This window comes from Monodelphis domestica, chromosome 3 (assembly GCF_027887165.1).
Source record: "Monodelphis domestica isolate mMonDom1 chromosome 3, mMonDom1.pri, whole genome shotgun sequence".
NCBI lineage: Eukaryota > Metazoa > Chordata > Mammalia > Didelphimorphia > Didelphidae > Monodelphis > Monodelphis domestica.
The window spans coordinates 519,788,395-519,810,360 of record NC_077229.1 but is presented as its reverse complement, the minus strand read 5'-3'; the positions used below and the strand labels follow the sequence as shown (position 1 = coordinate 519,810,360).

The 21,966-nt window shown below is 37.6% G+C and overlaps 1 protein-coding gene across 2 annotated transcripts in view; it reads right to left on the bottom strand.

Annotated features, from left to right (window-relative positions):
* FBXL17 (F-box and leucine rich repeat protein 17) overlaps window positions 1–21,966 on the bottom strand; it is a 449,402-nt gene that overhangs the window by 421,937 nt on the left and 5,499 nt on the right. Inside the window, exons 2-4 of one of the 2 annotated variants that reach the window (XM_001380499.4) lie at window positions 17,859–17,981; window positions 14,833–15,090; window positions 398–529 (exon numbers count right to left, since the gene is read on the bottom strand). In XM_001380499.4, the coding sequence (XP_001380536.1) occupies window positions 398–529; window positions 14,833–15,090; window positions 17,859–17,981 (513 nt within the window). The remainder of the gene's footprint in view (window positions 1–397; window positions 530–14,832; window positions 15,091–17,858; window positions 17,982–21,966) is intronic. The other variant, XM_056824950.1, reaches the window with a different exon arrangement.

The window sequence follows — 21,966 nt, the reverse complement described above, 5'->3', positions numbered from 1 at the left end:
AATTAAGCATTGTCAAGACAATTTTCAGTGTTGAGCCAAGTAATCTACAATATATTTGTGAATCATATAATCAGTAGATTTGTGAAATAATGACATCAGGGCTTATATTTTTAATTGACCATAGCTTACCTGGAGGAATTAAAGATACCTTTCAAAATGATCTTTTAGTAGATGCTAATATATTCTTAATGTTCCAATACCATATTATCAGCACCTGTTAGATTATGTGATCATTTTCATAAATATTTGAAAACATTCTTAATTTTAATTAAAACATATTTCCTTCAATTACAGAAATGAAATAAGCAGTATTATGAATAGAAAGCAGATAGTTAAAAGTTTATAAACTATAATATAAAAAATAGTTTTCAATCATACACATAGTTTGAATACTTACTAATTTGTTTTCCTGCATGTAAATTTTTTGCAACTTCAGACAGCCCTTAGCTATAACAATCATTCCTTCATCTGAAATCTTGTAACACTGGCCGAAATGAATATCTTTCAGTTGTTTGCACTTTGAACCCAGCTGTAAAGAAAAAGATTTAGTTGAATGTGTGTGTTCATTTGGTTTGGGGTTTTGTTTGTGGGTGATTTTTTGTTGTGGCAGTTGCTTTTGATGGAAATAGACTAGTAGTAATGAAGATGTATCATAATTTCCATATAATTTCTTGCACATAACCAGCTTTCTACCTTAGCTTAAAAATGCTAGAAAAACAATTATTTCTTTTTTTAAAAAAAAAGATAAAGTTCATATTCTACCATTATGGAAAGCAACATTTTTCAATTCTTTTATCCCACAATTCCTTTCTAACCCTTGCAGCACCTATGTGCCAATAATTTTTGAGAGTTCAGTCTTTGCATTGTTTCATCTAAGTTCTCAACATGAATTATAACTAACAAATTTGGAGCTGAGCAGATAGGAAAATTTTAAATCATCAATATCATTGAAGCTTGATGAGAAAAAAGTTTATTCAGTTGAGGGATGATAGAACTATGAGCAACAAGATATTAAAATATCAGGAGGCCAGAGCCCTTTCTAATAGAACACAATCATTTCTAAGCAGAACTTTGTACATGTACTAGAACAAACTTCCTAGAATATTGTGCTGGTTAGCAAACATAAGCAGATTTATATGTTGTCACACAAGAATTGCAAGCTAGCAATTGACATAAGAGTAATGATTAAGAACAAAAACATTAAACATTATAAGGATTGGGTTTTTTCCAAATTTAGAACAATGCTCAAATTAAGCATTAAAAAGAATTATATTTATTTTATATATCATATTTGCTAGAAAGGAATTATTTATTTCTAGAAAAAATAATAAATGTGAACATGGTTATTATTACCAAAATAATTTTAAAGATCAGGTCATTCTTCACATTTGAAAATGCAAGTATTCCACCTTCAAAAAAGGCATGTGTATATGTATTGAGTTATCTCTGGACTCATCCTTTTACTTAGCTACTAATATATGTTGAAAAAGGTCAGCCAATTGGAGGAAGTATAATCTATGATTTCAAACAGTTAGCTCTCTGGGCAAATTAGATCTATATGGCAAAAGTAAAAACTTGGGCCATATAATCAGGCTTTCAACTGACTAGACAAAACACTAACAATTCCAGTTGAAGGAATAAAAAGTCAGGAACCCTAAGGGAAACAATCTGATTATGTAAAAATATGACAAAAGACAAGAACTGTAAATGTTAGAGGGATTACAAGAGGATATCACTACTAATGGGGTTGTGAATTGGCCCAACTTTTCTTGAAAACTTTGACATTTCCCCAAGAATCAATAAAGTACACACATACACTTTGACATGCTCTGCTTCTAGGTATATCCCAACAAGTTCACCAAAGGAGCCGATTTCATATACACAAACATAGAGCAGCATTTTTGTGGCAGTAAAGTATTGGAAACAAAGACACAGCCCATCAACGATGGGGCAGCTGAAGAACAGGACAGTGTACTAATTTAAGGGGCTATTAGTTCGCCGTCAGAAAAGATGACTATGAAGAGCCTGCTGGCCCTTCTCCTGTCTTCGGGCCTCTGCCGTGGCCATCCTGCCTACCTACAGGCTTTCCCTCAATCTTGTGCTCTTCGCCGTCCTTACAGCACCCTAGACAAGAGCCTTGGCACAGGCCGCCTGCCATCGACTTTACGAATTGTGTCTGTTCACGATATCTCCATCACAATGCAGACTTCTTGAGGGTATGAAGTCTGGCTCTTTTCTTCCCATCCCCAGCACTTAGCAGAGCGCTTCATAAATGCTTGCTGGTTTATCTGTTTCAGTCCACTATCAACCATGCCTATGAACTGATGCTAAGGGGGCAGAACCGGAAGAGCAACCGGCATAGCAAGAATAATGTGAAGAAAAGCACGATAAACAGACAGAACTAGGACCAAGACCTAACGGAGGCTCGAAAAGCCTGACAGGGAGCAGACCTTTCAGTGGAGACGTGAGTCAAAGTGCTGACTTGTTGGTATTCAATGAGTGGACAAAACGGAAGGAGGCTCTGCCGCAGAGGTCCCAGAGTCCTCACAAGCAGTCTGTCAGGGCGTAGAAACGTGTCACTCTCCTAAGAGCTAGAAAGAAACCACTCCCAGCTTCTCCCACTCCAGGAGTCTACAGAAGAAACCCCAGTATCCAGCAGGAACCTCAGGACAGAAGAGGCACCCAGGGAGCGCAAAGAACAAGCCCGGGAAGCTTGAACGCGTCTTCGGCACCGCAGCCTGCTCAGATGCAAAGGCCTTGCTTGCCCAAGTCTGGGGCTTCAAGAGCCAAATGAGGGAAAACATCTCTTCTGTGCTTCAGGACCTCCCAGGCTGGGCTTGGCGCCCCTTAGAATGAGCTCAAGCGCTCTCTGAGACCAAGCATACAGGAGACTAGCAGGAGAGAAACCTAAGAGCTGTAGGAAGCGAGTGCACTTCGGCACTGCAAATCTAGAGAAAGCCCAAGCCTGGTCCAAGGGGAAGCCTCCAAACACTGCAGATGGGGTGGACTGTAATCACTGGCCCACACACAGCTTCCAAGAGAAAGGCCCAAGTGACGCCTATGGCGAGAAGCCAGCAGAGGCACCGCCCCTGAGCTTAGCAATGGGGACAGGGAGGGCAGGATCTAAGGCAGAGCCTACAACAGGAAAATCCTTCGAAGAATGCTCCTCGTCTGCCCTACTAGATTCGGGACCAAACAGGCTTTGACCACATTTTTGCCATGTTTGACCTGAGCATATACCCCTCAGTCAACAGATGGAGGCAAGAGATGAGAAAGTCAAGGAAAACAAGGACACTCTGAGGAAATGTAAATTATCTCGGTTTGGGAAAAGCCCAGGAAGTAAACCCAAAGTGAACAGTGATCCCACAATAGGTGCAGGTAAAGCCTCAGATAATTAAAAAAATAATAATATCCTGGCTATAGTACTATAGAAGTGCACAGAAGAAAAGAACAAGAGGTACAGAATGGAAAATCTAAAAGTAAATAAATAAATGAAGGGCAAAGAAAATCAACACCTTCAACACAAATAACAAAAACCCCTACTTATGAACTGAATGCCCCCCAAATTGGAGTAGGCCAAACAGAAAATGACTTATAAGATAATAAGAAATAGTCAAATAAAACCAAATGACTGAAAAAAGAATAAACACTAAAGTAGAACATATCCAAAAAACTGACCTGAAAAGCAAATGAGGAGAAATGGCCTAAGAATTATCCAATACCTAAAAACTATGATCAACATGGGTCAATGGGGATATGATGGGGGATACAGACTAAACGATCACCCTAGTGCAAATATCAATAATAAGGAAATCGGTCTTGATCAATGACACATGTAAAACCCAGTGGAATTGTGCATTAGCTACAGGAGGGAGTTAGGGGAGGATAGGGAAAGAACATGACTCTTGTAACCATAGAAAAATATTCTATATTAATTAAATAAATTTATCCAAATTAAAAAAATAAAATAAAAAATAAAAACTATAATCAAAAGAGAACTGTGAATACCCCATTTCAAGAAATTATACACAAAAATTGCTCAGAGCTCTTAGAATAAGAGAGCAAGGTAAAAATAAAAAGAATTCTATAGTTGCCTCCAGAAAGAAACCCCCAAATGCAAACTACCAGGAACATAACAGGCAAAATGTAGCAATTATAGGTCAAAGACAATATATTCCAAGAAGTCAAAAAAGGGGTTCAAGTATTGAGGAGTGACAAAAAAAAAATCACCCAAAACATAGCAACTACTATTCTAAAGGAGGTGAAATCTTGAAATGATACTCTAAAAGGCAAGAGACAGCAAGACAAAGGTTTGCGGCCAATGCTAACCTAACTGCAGATCAAACTGAGAATAATAAGGCCAGTTTAGATGAGATCATCCTAAAAATAAAGCTTTTAAAGATTTATAACTACCAATGAAATAAATCATGAGTTCAAAAGAATAGAAATGAAACAAGCAACTTGTCTCCTGACCAAGAGGATGAATTAACTTTAATTTTTGTCAACTTTAATGCCTATTTCTGATAAGAATTATACATTTCCAAGAGAAAAGAAGTTATTTAGTTCAGCCATACCATCAGTTACCAAACCGTAACAAGAGACAGGATTAACATCTGTGTCTCAAATAGAAATAAACATCTATTTGGATACATACAACAACATACCCCCCCTACCCAATATCCTTCCAGCTCAGCAGTGGCCCCAACCAGGCTGGGCAGGGTAACAAACAGTTCAAGATACTGCTAATAAGTGAGAATTTTGTGGATCTCACATTCCCAAGAATTTGAAAGAAAAACAGGAAGGGTCTGATTAAAGTCAAAGAACAGACCTAAGTGAACATTAATATAACCCCTTCTCTCTTTCATGCTTAAATAGCCTGCAATGAAATCCAGGGCTAGAGTTTGAGTTTTAAGACTCACCTATTTGAATTGGTGGAAGAAGTTTCCACAACAGAAGTCTCCCCAATACCATCACAGACCAGCAATTCAACGCAACCCAAGCCCCAAAAATAATCTTACCAAAGTGCATAGTAACTCATGGTATTAGTTGCAAGTAGGTTTGTGTGTGTGTGTGTGTGTGTGGAGAGTTTTTTGTTTTTTGTTTTCTACTTAAAAAGTTCCTGTGCTTTAATAATACTTTATTCCTCACTTACTAACCATCAGGTGAGAGGTCTCAGTAAACGTGAAAGGATTCACATTTTAAGACAAAATTATTGTATACCTGGTGGTACTTGATATGTTATTTGCATGGATGAATATACACAAATATAAAATTATATAAATGTACTTATTTAGCAAGGTTTAAATCATTGTTATGAATAAAAATAAAAATATAATAGAAAAACATTCTCATTATTTTAGATGTATATGTAATTCTAATTATTTTGGGGGGAAATATACATAGATTAAAATTTCAGCTTCTGATACTCTTATAATACTAAAATTGGTCCATACTTTTTTTCTTACATGCATTAATTATTTAATTTGTTTAGAAACCAAAAGGGTATGATCCCATGAACTGCGAGGAGATAATTTTGTCAATTCCTAACTTTTTTTTCTTAAACCTTTATTTTCTATCTTAGAAGCAATACTGTGTATTAATGTTCCAAGACAGAAGAGCAGGGAGAGCTAAGCAGTAGGGGTTAAGTGACTTGTCCAGGGTCATACATCTAGGAAGCGTGTGAGGCCAGGTTTGAATCGAGGACCTCTTTTCTCTTTGGCCAGGCTCTCAATCCACTGAACCACCTAGCTTTTCCAATTTCTAACTTCTTAGTTGGAATCTTACCTTTGATGATTTGTATAGTAAAGATATTATAATACATCTGTTCTGGTAACATTGTTTTTTAAATTAAATAGCTCAAAATATATACTTCTGAAATCCCACAAATGGGGAACCGCTGAAATTTTTTTTTAAAATAGCTCTTTCAATTTATCATATACCAGGAAGGATGCTCAAAACCAAATGTAAGGAATTATTTTAAGGTTTGGAGTGCTGTCTTCAGTAGAAAAGCACCCTAATTCTATTTTCCCTACTCCAAATATCATAAATGATACAGCTATCTAAATATGAAAGAAAACCTGGAATTAAACTTTCTACTTTTCTACTTTCAAACTACACCAACTAAAATTTTCATGCTAAATAATCAACCCTGAAATCATTTGACTATTTAATCCAAAAATAAACTTTAATCATGAGTTCAATGTACTTTTATGTACCTAGAAACCATCAGACATATTGGGGGGAAATATAAAAATAAGTGCTTCAAAATATGCAACAGCTCTCTTCTCTCTCTAAAACAAATAACATACATATATACACACACACACATACTCACAGATGCCCTGACATATTCATAATCTTAGCTTTGGCATTAAATTGTCCTAGACTCCAACGTCATCCTAACATCATATACAACTGCAAACTGCAAATCTCACAATAAGAGCAAGGCATTCCTTTTACTCTTCCCTTAAGTGACAAGGTATCCCACTCCCTAGAAACAGCTATTCCAAACCTTTCCTCTCCTCAAGCCTCCCACACAAGGCTCTTCTGGCATCTCAGTAGGTGGTACCTCAGTTGCTGTGGAAACGGAGGCCAACGGCCATTAACTCCAATTAAGAGACAAACTCCTCTAAAAATCTATTTTCGGTGTCCTTTCCCCGGCCTTGGCCATTTGACCTCTAACTTCAACATCCAAGTGAAACTGCTTCCTGCAAAGTTATCAATGATTCTCTTGTCAAATATCGTCATTTAGACTATCTTCCAGACATCGTCTCCCCTGGGATTTTGGGGCGACGCTCTGCTCATCCCGTGGCAGCCCCCAGAATCAGAGCTTTCCTAAATTGTGGCCTACGAAGGGGAAGGAACACTGTTGTGCTGTAAGGAACGACGAACGGGAGGATTTCGGGAAGGAGCTACAAAGATCTGCATGAACTGATGCAGAGTGAAGTAAACAGAGCTAGGAAAACACAGGAGTACCCCGTAACAGCAACCCTGTGGAATAATGGACCGTGACTGGCCGAGCTACTCTCAGCAATACAAACGATTAAGGAGAAATAAATCGCTGGAGAAGGAGTTCAGAGGAAAGTATACAATTTTTCACTTGTTCATAGATGGGGGGCATGTTTGGGGGTTTGGGGTTATTCGCTTACAAAAACGAGCAATATGAAAATATGCTTCGCATGATAATGCACGTAAAACCCAGAAGAAAAATGAAACTCAACTTGAGAAGCAGAACGAGGCTGTCCTCCAAGGCTGTTGTGGACACTCTTCTCTCTGTCTGAGCTCTTAATGATCTCATGAGCGCTCCCAGTTCCATCTTCCCTCCTCTGAGATCTCTACTTCCAATCCCAATCTCTCTACGAAGCTCTAGTCTTCTTACCACAAACTGTCCAAAGCACATCTTGAACCTCTGTCTTCACTACAACATATTCTAAACGGAGCTTCTCAATCAAACCCACGTCTTCTCCAAACACTCCTTTTCCCCTGAGAATGTCATCCTTTCAGACGTGCTCAATCAAGTGCAAAGAATGAAACAACACCATGAGGCGCTTACATTCTAATGCCAGACGGCAAAGGCACCTCAAAATACCCAGCGTGAGCCTAAGTGTACACAAATACATGCCAAGAAGCTAAATACAAAGTCACGGGGAGTTGGGGAATCCGGAAAGGATTCATGCATAAGAGGATGCCTAAATTGTATTCTAAAAGACGAGATGAACTCTAGGAGGCCAAAGTAAGGGAAGAGTACACTCCATGCAGTGGAAATAACCAGGGTAAAGGCACAGAGATGGGAAATGAAGTGCCAAGAGTAAAAAATGGAAGAGAAAGTCATGTTGGTTAGAGTGTAAGAAATCCAGAGAGACCATCTAAAGAGGATGGAAAACAGAATTTTAGCCAGGCTTGGGGGCTTTAAACGCTAAACAAAAAAGTTTATTTTTGACCCCAGAGGCAGCAAGAAGTCACTGGAGTTGGCCAATGTATGATTTAGAATGTGGGCCCTGGACTACATTTCTCACAATTCCCCGTTCCCTTTCCGTGTACGTGGATCATTTACGTTGAGCTTTTTAGTTTGGGTTTTGGCCACACTCGCTGCCTGGACCCACGTGGAGGGAGGGAGCCGCTGGCTTGACTTCTCCAGATTTTACTTTCCCTTTGCTCTAAGTTGATTTTCACAATCAATCTTGGAGATTGGATATTAATGTTAATCTTAACCCCAAATAGGAAGTCACAGTCAAGTATAAGGATGGGCTGGAAGAGGAAGAGACGTGAGGCAGAGACCAGAAAGCCCACTGCAGGCATCTAGGCAAGAGTCAATGAGGGTCTGAGCTAAGGTGAGATAAGCTCAGAGAAAAGTTCAGGTCCAAAAGTTTCCAAGGCAGAAATAGCAAGACTGGACGACTGACCTGGGATGGGAACGGTGAGGAATCCAGAAGAGTGGCGACCCTAGAGATGCGTAGGGGGGGGGGGGGGGGGCCTTCATTTGTTACATACTGAGCTTAGAATGTGTCCTGGATATCGATTTGGAAATGCCCAACTGGTGATCCAAACAATCTCTGGGGAGAAAGTGGAACTGACTCTCCAGACGAAAGCTCGACCTACAGAAGAGTACTAAACCGATGGGAGGGGAAGAGGCCGCCAAGAAGGCCACGAATCAGAGAAAGCTTAGAGCAGAGCTCTGTCTTCTCTCCACGCTCTTACACAAGCTATGCTGCACCCCAGAAGGCTCTCCCTCCTACCTTAGATCTTTTATGAGCAGCGTTGTTCTTCAGTCATTCAGTCACACCTCCCTGGACCACAGCATTCTAATACTGTCTAGGGGGTTTTCTGGTCAAGACGCTGGAGTCATTTGTCCCTTCCTTCTCCAGTATATAAAGGCAGAGGTTAAGGAACAGCCAGCTGGTGTCTTCCCAGCTCCAGGTCTATCTCTACTAAGTCACTTCACTGGCATGATTTCATGGTTTTCCTTCAAAGTTTAGGTCAAGTGTCACCTTCTGCACGAGGCCTTTCCCGACTTTCCCAAAAGGCTAGGTCCTCTTTGCCAAAAGTACCGGAGACATTCTCATATATGTGTGTACTTTTCCTCTGCAGAACTTAAAATTCCTTAAGGTCAGAAACTGTACTTAATGTGTGTCTTTTATCTGCAGAACCTAGTACAGCGTCCATGTCTTATAAATGTATACTGATTGAATACAGAGAATATTTAATATCACTACGGCATATTTTAAGCCCCTGAAGTTTAAAGTGTGTTTTCGTGGTACAGTTATCGTCTTGGTTCAATTAAAAAGCTTAACAACAAATTTATTTCAACTCAATTCTATTTATAGAAACATGGAATAATTTTCATTTGATCCAGTAGTTTCCCAGACCTGTCAAATATCCTTTAGAACAAAGAGTTTGAGTTTGTATCAGATCATGAGATGACTGCAAGACTTAGAGCAAGATGATCTGAGTTCCAATCCTTGCCACCACTTATCTGTGTGCCATTAAAGGTTAAGTTAAATGGATTTGAGGCACTAGAAAAGCCCTGGGTTCGAATCACCACTCTTACACGCTTACAACTTATGTGACATATGTGTGTTATGAATGTTATTATAGAATTCATAGCATCTGACATTTATTTATATAGTATTTTAAGGTTTATATAGTATCATGTAAATTATCCCACTAAAGAAGATACTATTATCCCCTTTTAACAGTTAAAGTAATAACTAAAGCTTAGAGAGATAAAATGAATCCCCCACAGTCAACTAATAAACAATGGAAGCAGAATTCAAACCAAGGTCTTTCTTGATTCCAAATCAAATATCCTTTTCATGGTATTAAAAATGCCTCAAGTAATGCCATACCAACTCATAAGCTCTTTGAGATTTTGTTTCCTCATTTGTAAAATTAATACACTAGGCTAGATGATTTCTTAAGCCTATCAACTTTAAGCTTTATGTAACTCCACCCCCCAAGCCTAATTTCCTTTTATTTCCTAGGATAATAATACCAGCTGTGGCTTAAAGGATTGTTGTCATAGAAGTACTTTGTAAACCTATAACACATTATACAAAAAAGTTATCATTACTGCATTTCAATTCTTAATCTTGGCAATTAGCAAATTAAGAAAAATAATCAATTAGGCTAGGTATGTGCAGCAGTTGTCAAGACTACAAAATTAACTTAATTAAAATGAAGATGATATTTGATATGTTACAAACACTTTGGTTTTTATTCTATTTACATGTTGGATTTATCATCCAAACTGCTTCTGAGACAATAGGAAAGCAGTCCTTGTCCTTGAGCTTTTCCTACAGTTCTTTTCTCAAATACTCAAACTTCCTGCTTCATTCTACCAGCAAAGGAATGAATAATGAGCAGGTGCCTGGTAAATTAAATATATCAAGTTAAATATATGACCCTCTGTGGTAAATGCCATCCCAAAGGTCATAAAAATCCAAATTATAAGTACTAGGAAAAAATAAGTCTAGCAATTAAGCCCTTTTGGACAAGAACCAAGAGAGGTTTGTTTTAAACTGAATGATAACATATGATCAGTTAAACATTTATGTCACTAGTTGGAAATAAGACAAACTCTTTAATCCAGTATGACTAAGGAATGGGATAATCTTCTTCCTAAATATTCTGGTTTGTAGAAAATAGCCATATAAAGTAATTAGAGAATTGGACTATAATAAAATATACTTGAAGAGGCAGTACAGCATAGTAAAGAACTGGGTTTGGGAATCAGGAAGACCTGGGGATCAATTCTCAACCACGACATATACCATATGTTCATTAACCTCTCAGAGACCAAGTAATTTCCTAGACTACAAGTTCTAGAGAGGGTGCCAATCTGTATTGGTTGAGGACTTTCTTCAGTACATAAACTCTATCTGTATAGAACATAATTTAATCTGGATCAATTCAGAAGGCTCTTATAGTGCCATGTCAAAGCTCGAAGCAATTGTACTGTGGAAACATGGAAAATGCTTAGAGGCAATAATCAAGTAAAACTGGCTACATTTAAAGCTAGTTTCAAAAGTCAATTCGTTTAATCAATAAGATTAATGATCCACATTCTATAATTCACTATTGTTATCATTGTTCCCAATTTTAATTTGTGAAGAAATCCTAAGTATTAATCACCTAACACTGAATATCAACTATCACCCCCATTAGTGTCTCAAACTTGAAAAGTAACTGTTTTTGGTAACATTAATAAATACACAGTTCATATATGGAAAAATATTTTTAAAACTGCACTTGCTACAACTGGTTAAGAAAATTAGTGTTTTGATCAGACTATACAACATGACTTACGCTATTAACATGAAAGCTTTATCGTGTATTATTTTAAAATACTCCATTTTGTAGCATAAATTCTATAATCTCGCCTCATTTTTCCCAAATTAGAAAATAAAGGGCTACCCCAACTGCCCTGTACACTGCTCATTAAAATGAAATCCAAGGGTAAAAAGAGAACTAGGTTCCTATGTCATTTTACTTGGGGGGAGGAGGAATAACATTTCTATTAGAATACAGACCGACTCATGTAAAGTCTATCTAAGTCACACCACATGACTTGGGAAGAATGAAACTGAAACAATTAGGTCAATGTGAACAGCATATACCTAGAGGCCTCTGGAGCAGCTAGGGGGCCAGGAAAACCTGAGTTCAAATCTGCCCTAGACACTCACTAGTTCTGTGACCCTAGTCAAGTCACTTAACTCTTTGCCTCAGTTTCCTCATCTGTAAATGAGCTGGAGAAATGGCAAACCACTCAAGGTTCTTTGCCAAGAAAAACCCCAAAACCCCAAATGAGGTAAAAAAGAGTAAGACACAACTGAAACAATGAACAAATGGCCCCCTGGAAAGATTATACCTTTTAGGGCCTTCACTAATAGTTTAAAAAACTGACAGTTTAAATAAAATGTATAACAACAACTTGTCAAATCTGATTTGTAGAAGTCAACTTTCAAAAGATTCTATTTCATCCTCATCAGATGGGTGAAGATGACCCAAAAAAAAGACAATTCTTGGAGGTATTCTGGGAAGACAGGACATTAGTGTACTAATATAGGTCAATGTTGTTGTTATTGGTCAATTGTACCCAACTCTTTGTTGATGCCACTTGGGAAACTCCAAATGAGGTCATGAATAGTCGTGCACAACTGAAACAACTGAACAACAGCAGCAAAAATACTGGAGTAGTTTGCCATTTCCTTCTCCAGTTCATTATACAGATGAGGAAACCAAGGCAAACTGGGTTAAATGACTTGCCCAGAAGTATCACCTAAGGCTCGATTTCACTCAAGTCTTTCTGACCCCAGGCCTAGTATTCTTATCCATTGGGCCACCTCGTTGCCCCATACAGGCAAGTTCAGAACAATAAAAGCAAAAAATAAGTTTAAGAGAAAGAATTAGCCTCAGAAAGTTGACTGAGCTGGGTTCAAGTCATTCCTCTGACACAACCTGGCTATGTGACCCTGGGCAAGTCAATAAACATCTCAATTTCCTAAACACTACTATAAAACTTCCCAAACTACATTGGAAGAAGTTCTCTACTCTACACTAATTAAATCATAGATCCAGTTAAAAAACAACTTCTATGCTAGGGCAGGCCTTCTCCTTGACAAAGCTCTTATTTTTATTATATTATGCCAATAATGTTATTTTATAAAATGCTTCTCCCTGGGACACAAGCCCACAATCTAGAAGGGAGAAAAAATGACTATTTACTATAGTCATTCACTGAAAAGAAAAAAATAAGTACAAGAAGAGATCATTTCCCTAAAAGATAAGCAGTAAAAGGATATGGAAAAAAATTTTTCTTTTCAAAATGAGATTTGCAAACTATAAACAACCAAATGAAAACATGTTCCAAATAATAAAGAAATGAAAGAAATAAAAATTAAAACAAATGAGGTTTCACCTCACTTCTCTAAAAATTGCTAGACTGGAAACAGTCTGTATGAAAAGGATTGTGGGGGAAAAGGTACACAGGAACTTTGGGCAGAGCTATAAAGAAGTTGAAACTACTATGGATTTCTATTGGGAATCAGAGAAGAAAAACAATTAAAATGTCCACATCCCCTGACCCAGTGATTCAGATACTGAGCATAAACCCAAGGAAAGTCAAAGACAGAAAATTTCCAAATACCAAAAAAAAAAAAAATTTAGAATAGCACTTTTTTATAGTGGAAAAGAACTAGAAACAAAGTAGATACCCAACAACTGGGGAATGGCTAAAAAGATTAAGGTGTATGAACATAAAGGAACATTACTATGATCAATAAAAGGAATTCAGAGAATGTAAGAAGCCTGATGATTCACAGTGAAAAAAAAGTAAAACCTAAAGAGTATACACAATGACCACAACAGTGTATATAAAAAGATCCCCAAAAGAAAGTTGAGATCTAAGTAACAAAAATAATCAAGATCATGGAGAAGAGATGATACATACCTCTTCCCTCACAAGAGAAAGGTGGGAGACTTTTATGATAGCATTTTTATATATGTACTCAAATATTTTTTGCTTGTTTCTCTTTATCACAAAATTGAGATCAGTCAGCAGGAGAGGATAACAGAAATGATAGATGTACATGGAAAAAATTAGTCTTTTCCTCTAAGAATATTTCATCTTTTCCTATATAGGTTTGAAGAAACCTGATACCCAAATTATTATAAGTGCTTCCCAACTGAAAAACATTGAACAAATTATTACATCTTAAATATTTGTTACAGCCAAAATGTTAGATTTATTTATTTATTTTTAAGACCCTTACCATCCACCTTAGAATCAACACTACATAGTGGTTCCAAGGCAGAAAAGTGTCAAGGACTAAGCAAAGGGGGTTAAGTGACTTGCTCAGGATCACATAGCTAGGAAGTCTCAGGTGAGATTTGAACTGAAGACCACCCCCATGTCTAGGCCTGGCTCTCAATAAACTGAACTACCCAGTTACCCCTTTTATATCAAATTTATGACAAAATACAGTTCTATTTTTATGTTCTATATGTATAAGTTACAGTACAATAGGAACCTTGACACAGTTAATGTATAGAGTACAAACAAGATACTATTCATAAACTGATTTACAAATCTAAAAGTGTTATTGTTATGTCTTTTGGGGAGGAGTTAGACCCTAATTATACGGTTATAGAAATAGATGTAGCTTATATTTTTTGCTTTCATAACATGAGCCCATGGACAAAAAAAGTAATCTTTAAATAAAATAAACCTGCTTATGGGCAAATATAATTTGATTCACAATATAAATCTTAAATTCCCAGAAACACATTATGGCAAAAAGTTTGGTCTATCTATATAAATGGAAAAATAAGTCATGCACTCATCCAGGCTACCTTTCACCTAGCATCCATTTGCAAGATGACTAACAAGCATTAGAAATAGAAGCTAGGACTATAGCACAAAGCAAAAACTTGCACAGAAATTATTTTAACTGATCTAACAAAGACAAAATTCCATGGATAAATATGGAAGCGTCTACATTTTAATATTTGGCAACTATTAGAAATTTCATTCTGGGGGCAGCTGGGTAGCTCAGTGGATAGACCGGAGGTCCTAGGTTCAGATCTGGCCTCAGACACTTCCCAGCTGTGTGACCCTGGGCAAGTCACTTGACCCCCATGGCCTAGCCCTTACCACTCTTCTGCCTTGGAGCCAATACGCAGTATTGACTCCAAGATGGAAGGTCAGGGTTTAAAAAAAAAAAGAAAGAAATTTCATCCTTCCACCCTCCAACCAATGTATTACTTTCAAATTATTGCTGTAAGAAAATATTTTTGAGTTAATATCACTAAATTCATTTTATCAAAGATGATTACCTGCTTGAGTCCTTCATCGGTTAATTTGTCCTGGTTGCCTACATGTACTTTCTGAAGTAAGGGACAATGAGAGGCAACTGCAATGATAGAGGTGTCAGAAAGTTGTTTACACCTATAGGCTGTATACCTAAGTAGTCCAGGACACTTAAATGCTAGAACACACACTCCAGTATCAGACATACTTCGACAATCAGAAATGTTGATTTCAGTTATATTTTGACTCCTTGATGCGATTTTTTCCAATAGTTCATCAGTGACCTATGGAAAGAAAAAAAATCAAAATATAAATTTTAATTTTTTCTAACATAAAATGACAAATAATTTTTATAACTTCCTCTCTCCTCTCCACCTGAATAGATGATCTGACAACCAGGAGGAAAAAAAAAGTAAAAAGATGTTAACTGTTTCAAAAAAAGAATACAACATATCAACAAAGGCACAACCCTGAAATATCACCTCACAACTATCAAGATGATACAAAGGAAAGATAAAAAGAAAAGGAAAAATGTATTATTGGTGGGGCTCCGTGGAAAAACACATATCCTAATTCACCACTAGCAGCCATGTAATAAAAATTACTAAATTATTCCTAATTTGACTCAGAGATTTCTCTCCCGGAACTAATTTCCAAGAAAGCTGATAATAAGAAAAGGTTGACAGGTGCAAAAATATTCTTTGCAGTCTTAAGATAACAAAAAGTTATAAATAAAATATGTGCTACTCAAATGGGAAATGACTAGCTGGACACACAACTGCGGCATATGAAGATAACGAACTATCATGGTAAATATGACAAAAGATGAAAATGAACCTATGTTAAAGTTGTGAATTGGTCCAACCACTTTGCCGAACAATTTGGAATTATACCAGAAGTACCTAGACTATGCATAGCCTTTGAACCAATAATTCTACTACAGGGCAAATACCCCATAGGCATCAAAAGAGAGAAAAGTCCTCTACACATACTGGCAAAGAACAAGACACAAAGTGGCTGCCCACTGACTAGGGCAACGCTGAATACATGGTGATATGCACGTGTTCCAAAAACTTTTAGTGCACTTTTAAGTATTAATAGATTAAAATTATTAGGGTAGGGGAGTTTTCTGGGAAGTAATTGTGATGTCAAAACTCAATGTGTAAACAAATCTAACAACATGTCTTGAATTATCAAAACTAAAAACATAATTACTACTTTGTTAACTAGAAATAAATATTTTAGAAGGGGGAAATGCACTCAAGTCCAAGATTTTTGTTGCTTTCTATTCTTTTAGGAAAGTAAATATTCCTATTAAGCTTGGCTTAAGCTTAACTTAACACCGACCAAACGTCCAAGATGTTTTTAAAATGTTTGTACACAGTAAGAATACAGAAATATAAGCTATGTATAATTTCCCTGGGAAAACTATCCCAAGTAAATATTTAAATTCACCCATATGAAAAATACCCCATAATCTCAACCTCTCTCTTCCCCACGCACCACACCAAAAAATGACCTTGCCCTGGCAGGGGAAAAAAGCCTCATCATTCACTTTGTTCCATATTTATAGACAAGACGACTTGATTCAAAGGCTGGGGAGGAAGATTATGAGGTGGTTTACAAAGCTGACCACCACCAATACCAAGTCCCAGCTTCTAAGACGCCACTGAAACTTCATGTGTTCATTTTTGTCTTCTATCCTCAGCACCTAGCGCGGGACCTGACATACATCAGGCACTTTAGAAGTACTTTTTGATTCGTGGGACTAGCACTGGGCTTACTAGCCCTTCGAGACTCTCACGAAAGATAAAACCCCGACCCCAGTGACTTAATCCAACCACTCATGAGGGGAAAAAACACCAAGAAAAATCAAGTTGTGCAGCTCTCCTAGTCTGCCTTAGCTTCACAATCTCGTCAGGACTGCCCCAAAGGGCTGCTGGGCAGAGGGGCAGGTCATGTGAGAAATGCCCTCTGGAGTGGTAGAGGGGGAGGAGGGCAGTCCCCTCTAGCACACTCTGGCACACACGCCAAAGATTGGCCAACACAGACCTAGGGAGTCTCTCAGGTATAGAAGTTAAATGACTTGCCCAACACCACACAAATAACAGTATCTGAGGGGGCATTAAAATCCAGGCCTTCCTGATATCAAGACCAGCACTCTTCACCATAAGACACTATTTACTTACTTTGTTACCTATGTAAAAATTCACCAGCCTTGAAGATTACACAAATTCAAAACGAAAAGTCTAGGACTCAAGAGTCAAATGACTAATTTCTAGCCTGAGAATTGTTATTATCATAGCAGATTTTTTAGGAAAATGGAAAAATATACCTTATTCACTCTAAAAGGGACCTAGCTATACAATTTATTCTTCTTAAACTTGAAAGCAGTATGTCAACAACTCACCAGCTATATCATAATTTTCTAAAAGGTTCAGCATCCCAGGAAATTTAGTCTTCTTAGGATTTCCTTATATTTTAGATATCTAGGACTATCAGGTTCTAAAAGTAAATTTAAAAGGCTATGATAAATTTTATTTGCAATTCATAAACAGTAAGTGCCCACATGTAAGGCCATTGTGTGTGTAATTATTACAACTTATCAGTAAGTAAATTTCCCTAAATATCTAAGATAAATAACTGCCCAAATTTCCTAACTTCCTCTCAAAAGGATACTACATATGGCTAGAGTCAGGAAGGCATAACTTTGAATCCTGCTTCAGATACTTACTATCTCTGTAGCCTTGAGCAAACCAATTATCTCTAATACCTCAAATTTCCCATCTGTAAAATGGAATTAATAATAGTAGCCCCCCCCCAGAGTTATTGGGAGAATTAAATTAGAAAATATTTGTATAGCACTTCACAAACTTTTATTAGCAGCATCAGCATCATTATTATCAACTTTAAGTATATTTACAGATTAAAAATTAGAATTAATTCCATATTAAAATTGAATTCTGCTCAACCCAAAAAGTATGAGAAATAGAGCAAATGACTTCTGAATAAATTGAAAGCACATTCAGTTTCTCAAAATAATATTCCATACCTGCTGACGATTACTAAGGTCCAACTGCTTCCAAAACTGGAAGTCTAGACACAGGTCACGCCAATATTTGCAAACCAATGATGCAGAAAGGCAACGTTCATCCAGGGACAAATTGGAAAATATCTGTGAGGAAAACACAGTCTATAGTAAACAGACATAAAAAGGGAAACACTTTTCTTTTCAGCTAGAAATGCAACAGTGATTTTTGTTTGTTTCTTTCTTTAGGGCTTCGATATTGTTACTGAAGAAGATGACTAGGTCATGGCATTATAATTTCCCTCTTTCTCTTTCTGCAGGCTCCAGACCCAGTTATTTGATGTTGGGTAACTGGTTTCCTCCATTCCAGGGGTATTAATTTATTAAATAACTGCATAAGCTAAAAAGTGTAAAAATTCTTTGCGTATATATTACATATATGTCACTTATCATTGACTTTAAAACAAGATTTTCAGATATTGGCCATCATGCTTCCTGGAAAGCAGTTTGTCCGCTTCTTAATTACATGAGAACTACCTCCACTTCATTTCACACTCGCTGCGACAAGGATATATAGGGGTTTGGGGGAATCAAAAGAGATTCAAGGCTGACAGGTTTGTGAAAGTCACTAATACACAATTGCAGAGACGAGCAGAAATTAAACAAGGGAAATGAAAGGCAATACCTGGAATATTACACTAAGTCTGCTGAGAGCTTCCCAAAGTCATGGTAAGACATCCTAAAGGAAGAAACCAAAACCACTTGGGAACAAGATGAAGCACGTGCATCACCACCACCATCCTCACGTCTGCGAGGTGAGTTTATATCCAGCAGTCATTACCAAAAGGTCCTTTTATCTACTTCCACAAATATCCAAGAAACATTAAAGACAAAAGACAGGAATCTATCCTAAGACTACTTCAATCTGGAAGGCTCTAACAAAAAATCAGAATAAAGAAAACGAAAGTAGCAATCATCACAGCTGGTATTTATATACTGATTTAAGGCTTCCTAAGCTCTTTACATACCGTGCTATCATTACAGATGAGGAAACCCAGAGAAGTCACTTATTCAGAATCATACAACTAGCAAATGTCAAAAGTATGATTTTAATGTAAGTCTTCCTGGATCCTAGTCCAGCAGTCTATCCACTAAATCAAGTAAATAGAAGACTATAATGAATTATCGCTATAAAAAAAAGGAAGCTGACAGGACCCTCAAGAGGTAGAAAGAATAACAGAACCAACATCCCTACACAAGAAAGGATAAGGTCAAAAAGCTCAAGACAAGGGAAAGGGGAGACGTGCTACAACTACAAGAAAATCTATAAGGAAATAAAATGAGAGGTTGAATCAAAAAGGCCAGCCCAAAAGATGAAGAAAGAAAAAAATACAAAGTAATTGTAACCATTGAAACCCTATTCCAATGCTTCACATGAAACAGAAGTTAAGCTGAATCCTCACAGGCTATGCCACTGGAATACAGTTCTGGCACATCCTGCTAACTTGGGAAGTAGAAATCTAATGATGAACTATATGCCTGATGTCAAAGGACCGTGTAGAACAAGAGTGATGAGGCTCATTACTCAAAGTTGGGTTCCCAACTGACACACTGTCACCTTACAGTATAGGAGGGGTGGTGCTCTGTATCAATAGGAGGAATCACCACAGTGACAAACATCAGATCCTTCTTATTTACTTATTTAAGTTTTTTAATTATTTAAACAATCAAGTATTAAGCCATATTCACTTCTGTGGGTAGAGAGCAAATTTATGCAGAATATAAAGTCATTCATACCTATGTATCATCTTTTCTAACAGAATCCTCTTCCTGTGTCTGTAGCGAAAGATTTCCACTTTACATATGTAAAATGGGCAAATATAAGCAACTTGTCAAAGAACAAAAAAAACTGAAACAATTAAAGACAAAATGCCTGTCTAATTATGAGAAAAATACAAAAATTCTAAATCCTAAAGTACTATTATGTAATAATAAGATTTTATTATTAGTTATGTAGTGTATATGTGTGTGGATTTAAGCTTTTAGAAAGTTAGATCAAAGCATAATAGCAAAAAATATAATATATACATGTATCTGCAATGAAAATTTCCCAGTTCTCACAATTATATCATCTATTGCTTAAAATAATGAAAATTTCTACACAGCCAAGGAATTTAAATCTGAGTTTAACAGAATTGTATCTATATAAACAGTTCACAATTTACAAAGTGCTTATGTTCCAAAAGTTCATTTTCAAGTCAAGTGTGTGAATTAAAATCTTTTTATAAATAAACAGGAGTTAAGTTCCCAAAGTCAGCCTACCAAAACCAAAAGGACCTTAAAATTTGTCACTTTTCTCCAAAGACTGCCTTATAGAGAGGGTTTTCCTACAGAATAACCTGGCCAAATTATTTTTATACTTAGAATTAGTTTACCAAAAATATTGTAAAAAAATGCTCTTTCATCTTCCTGCCCCCTTAGCATACTATCTTCTGAAAGAAAAACCAACTAAGACCATCACCCAAAAAGAAAGAGGGAATGAAACCGTTTGAAAAAAAGAAAAGGAAGTCAATTCCACTCTTTGGCCTCCTGCAATTAGAGTGATAAACAGCATGACAAAAATAGGCATTTAGACCAAGCAAGTGGTCTCCAGTGTGCAAAAAACAGGTACTGTGGATGAGGGTATATAATGCTTAATAGAATAGTCAAAAGAACAAAGTGACAGAAAATGAACTTCAATAACCCACATACTGCTTGAACTCATCTGTGGTACAAAAAGATAATTCCTAGCTTCCTTAATACTTTTTTTAATGGCAGTATTTAAATTACCACATTAAACAGACTAAAAGGCTTTAAGGGCATAATCAAAACAATGAATATAATACTCCAGTAAAATTAAAACAATCAAGCCAAATAAATGATGGCACATTGAAGGGGGCCAAGAAATGGGTTTAAAACCTAGTTAGAACCCTAACTCCCTTCTCTTCCCATCCTGTAAAATGCAAGTTGCCCTGATTTTGAAGTACCATGTTTGTAGTAACTGACTTTCTGATGATTTGGAAATGTTAAGTAGACTACTCTTCAGTAACTTCTTGGTGCTTAGTATTCAACCATGCTTTTGAATCCTAAATATTCAATTGATTCAGTCACAAAATTAACATTTGTTAAATCCCATTCAGAGAGAATCTAAATGCCAAATTTTGTCTTTTGCTCTGAAATTGTGATTTCTTCTCTGATTTCCATTCTCTTCAACCCCACCACATTCAAGTTATACTCTGACCCCCCCTTCTTCCATCAAGGGCTTCTCAATGGTAAAACTGGCACAGAGGTCCTAGAGTCAAAACACTCTGGCATTCCTAACATCACTCTGCATCTGTCTTCCTCAATCAAGAAGCCACACAATCCCAGGCATGGGGAAGACGGTTTCCCAACCCCCAGGTCATTTTCTCCCCTTTCTCCAAGTTCAGAAACCTAGCTCTTCCCTGTCCTCTCCTCCCCCACTGCTGCCCTGACCAGCCCTCCCTTTCTTGGTCTCCCAGTTCCTCAGGCTCCTTAAAGGCCTCGGCCTATCTCCCGACCTCCCCAGCAGCACCCATTCAGAGTCCTTCAACGTCACCAGGAACCCCAAGTGCTCGCGCTCTTTAGGCCGCCGCCATCCCTCTGGTTCACAAGCGCCAGGTCTCTCTCCTGTCTCTGGCATCCTGCCTTAGCCCACTTCATCTTCATCTTTCTCCCATTCCTCCACCCACAGGCCTGAGGAACTGCTCCGGGACATGAGCTCACCCTGTCTAAGGAGGCCCCAAAGGTCATTCAATTCACCACTTCAAACTGGCCGCTGCTCTGGAGGCTCACCCCCCCTCTGGCCCATTTTTGGACAAGCCTCAGCCCTAGATTCTTCCCTGTTCCACACCAACTCATCAATGGCTGAACTAAGCTGGAGGAGAGCCTCCCTTCTGTGGACTGGATACGGCAGAAATTCCTCTCTAGCTGATTCCCTCTCTCTAGGCCCTGAAGCTCTTGCCCCTTCAAACCTTTCCCTCCTCCTCCTTCCCAGGATAAATCTGAGAACATGCCCCACGCGCTGGGCTCCCCTCTACTAGTCCCAAAAGCCTTCTCTTCCCCAATCCTGGCC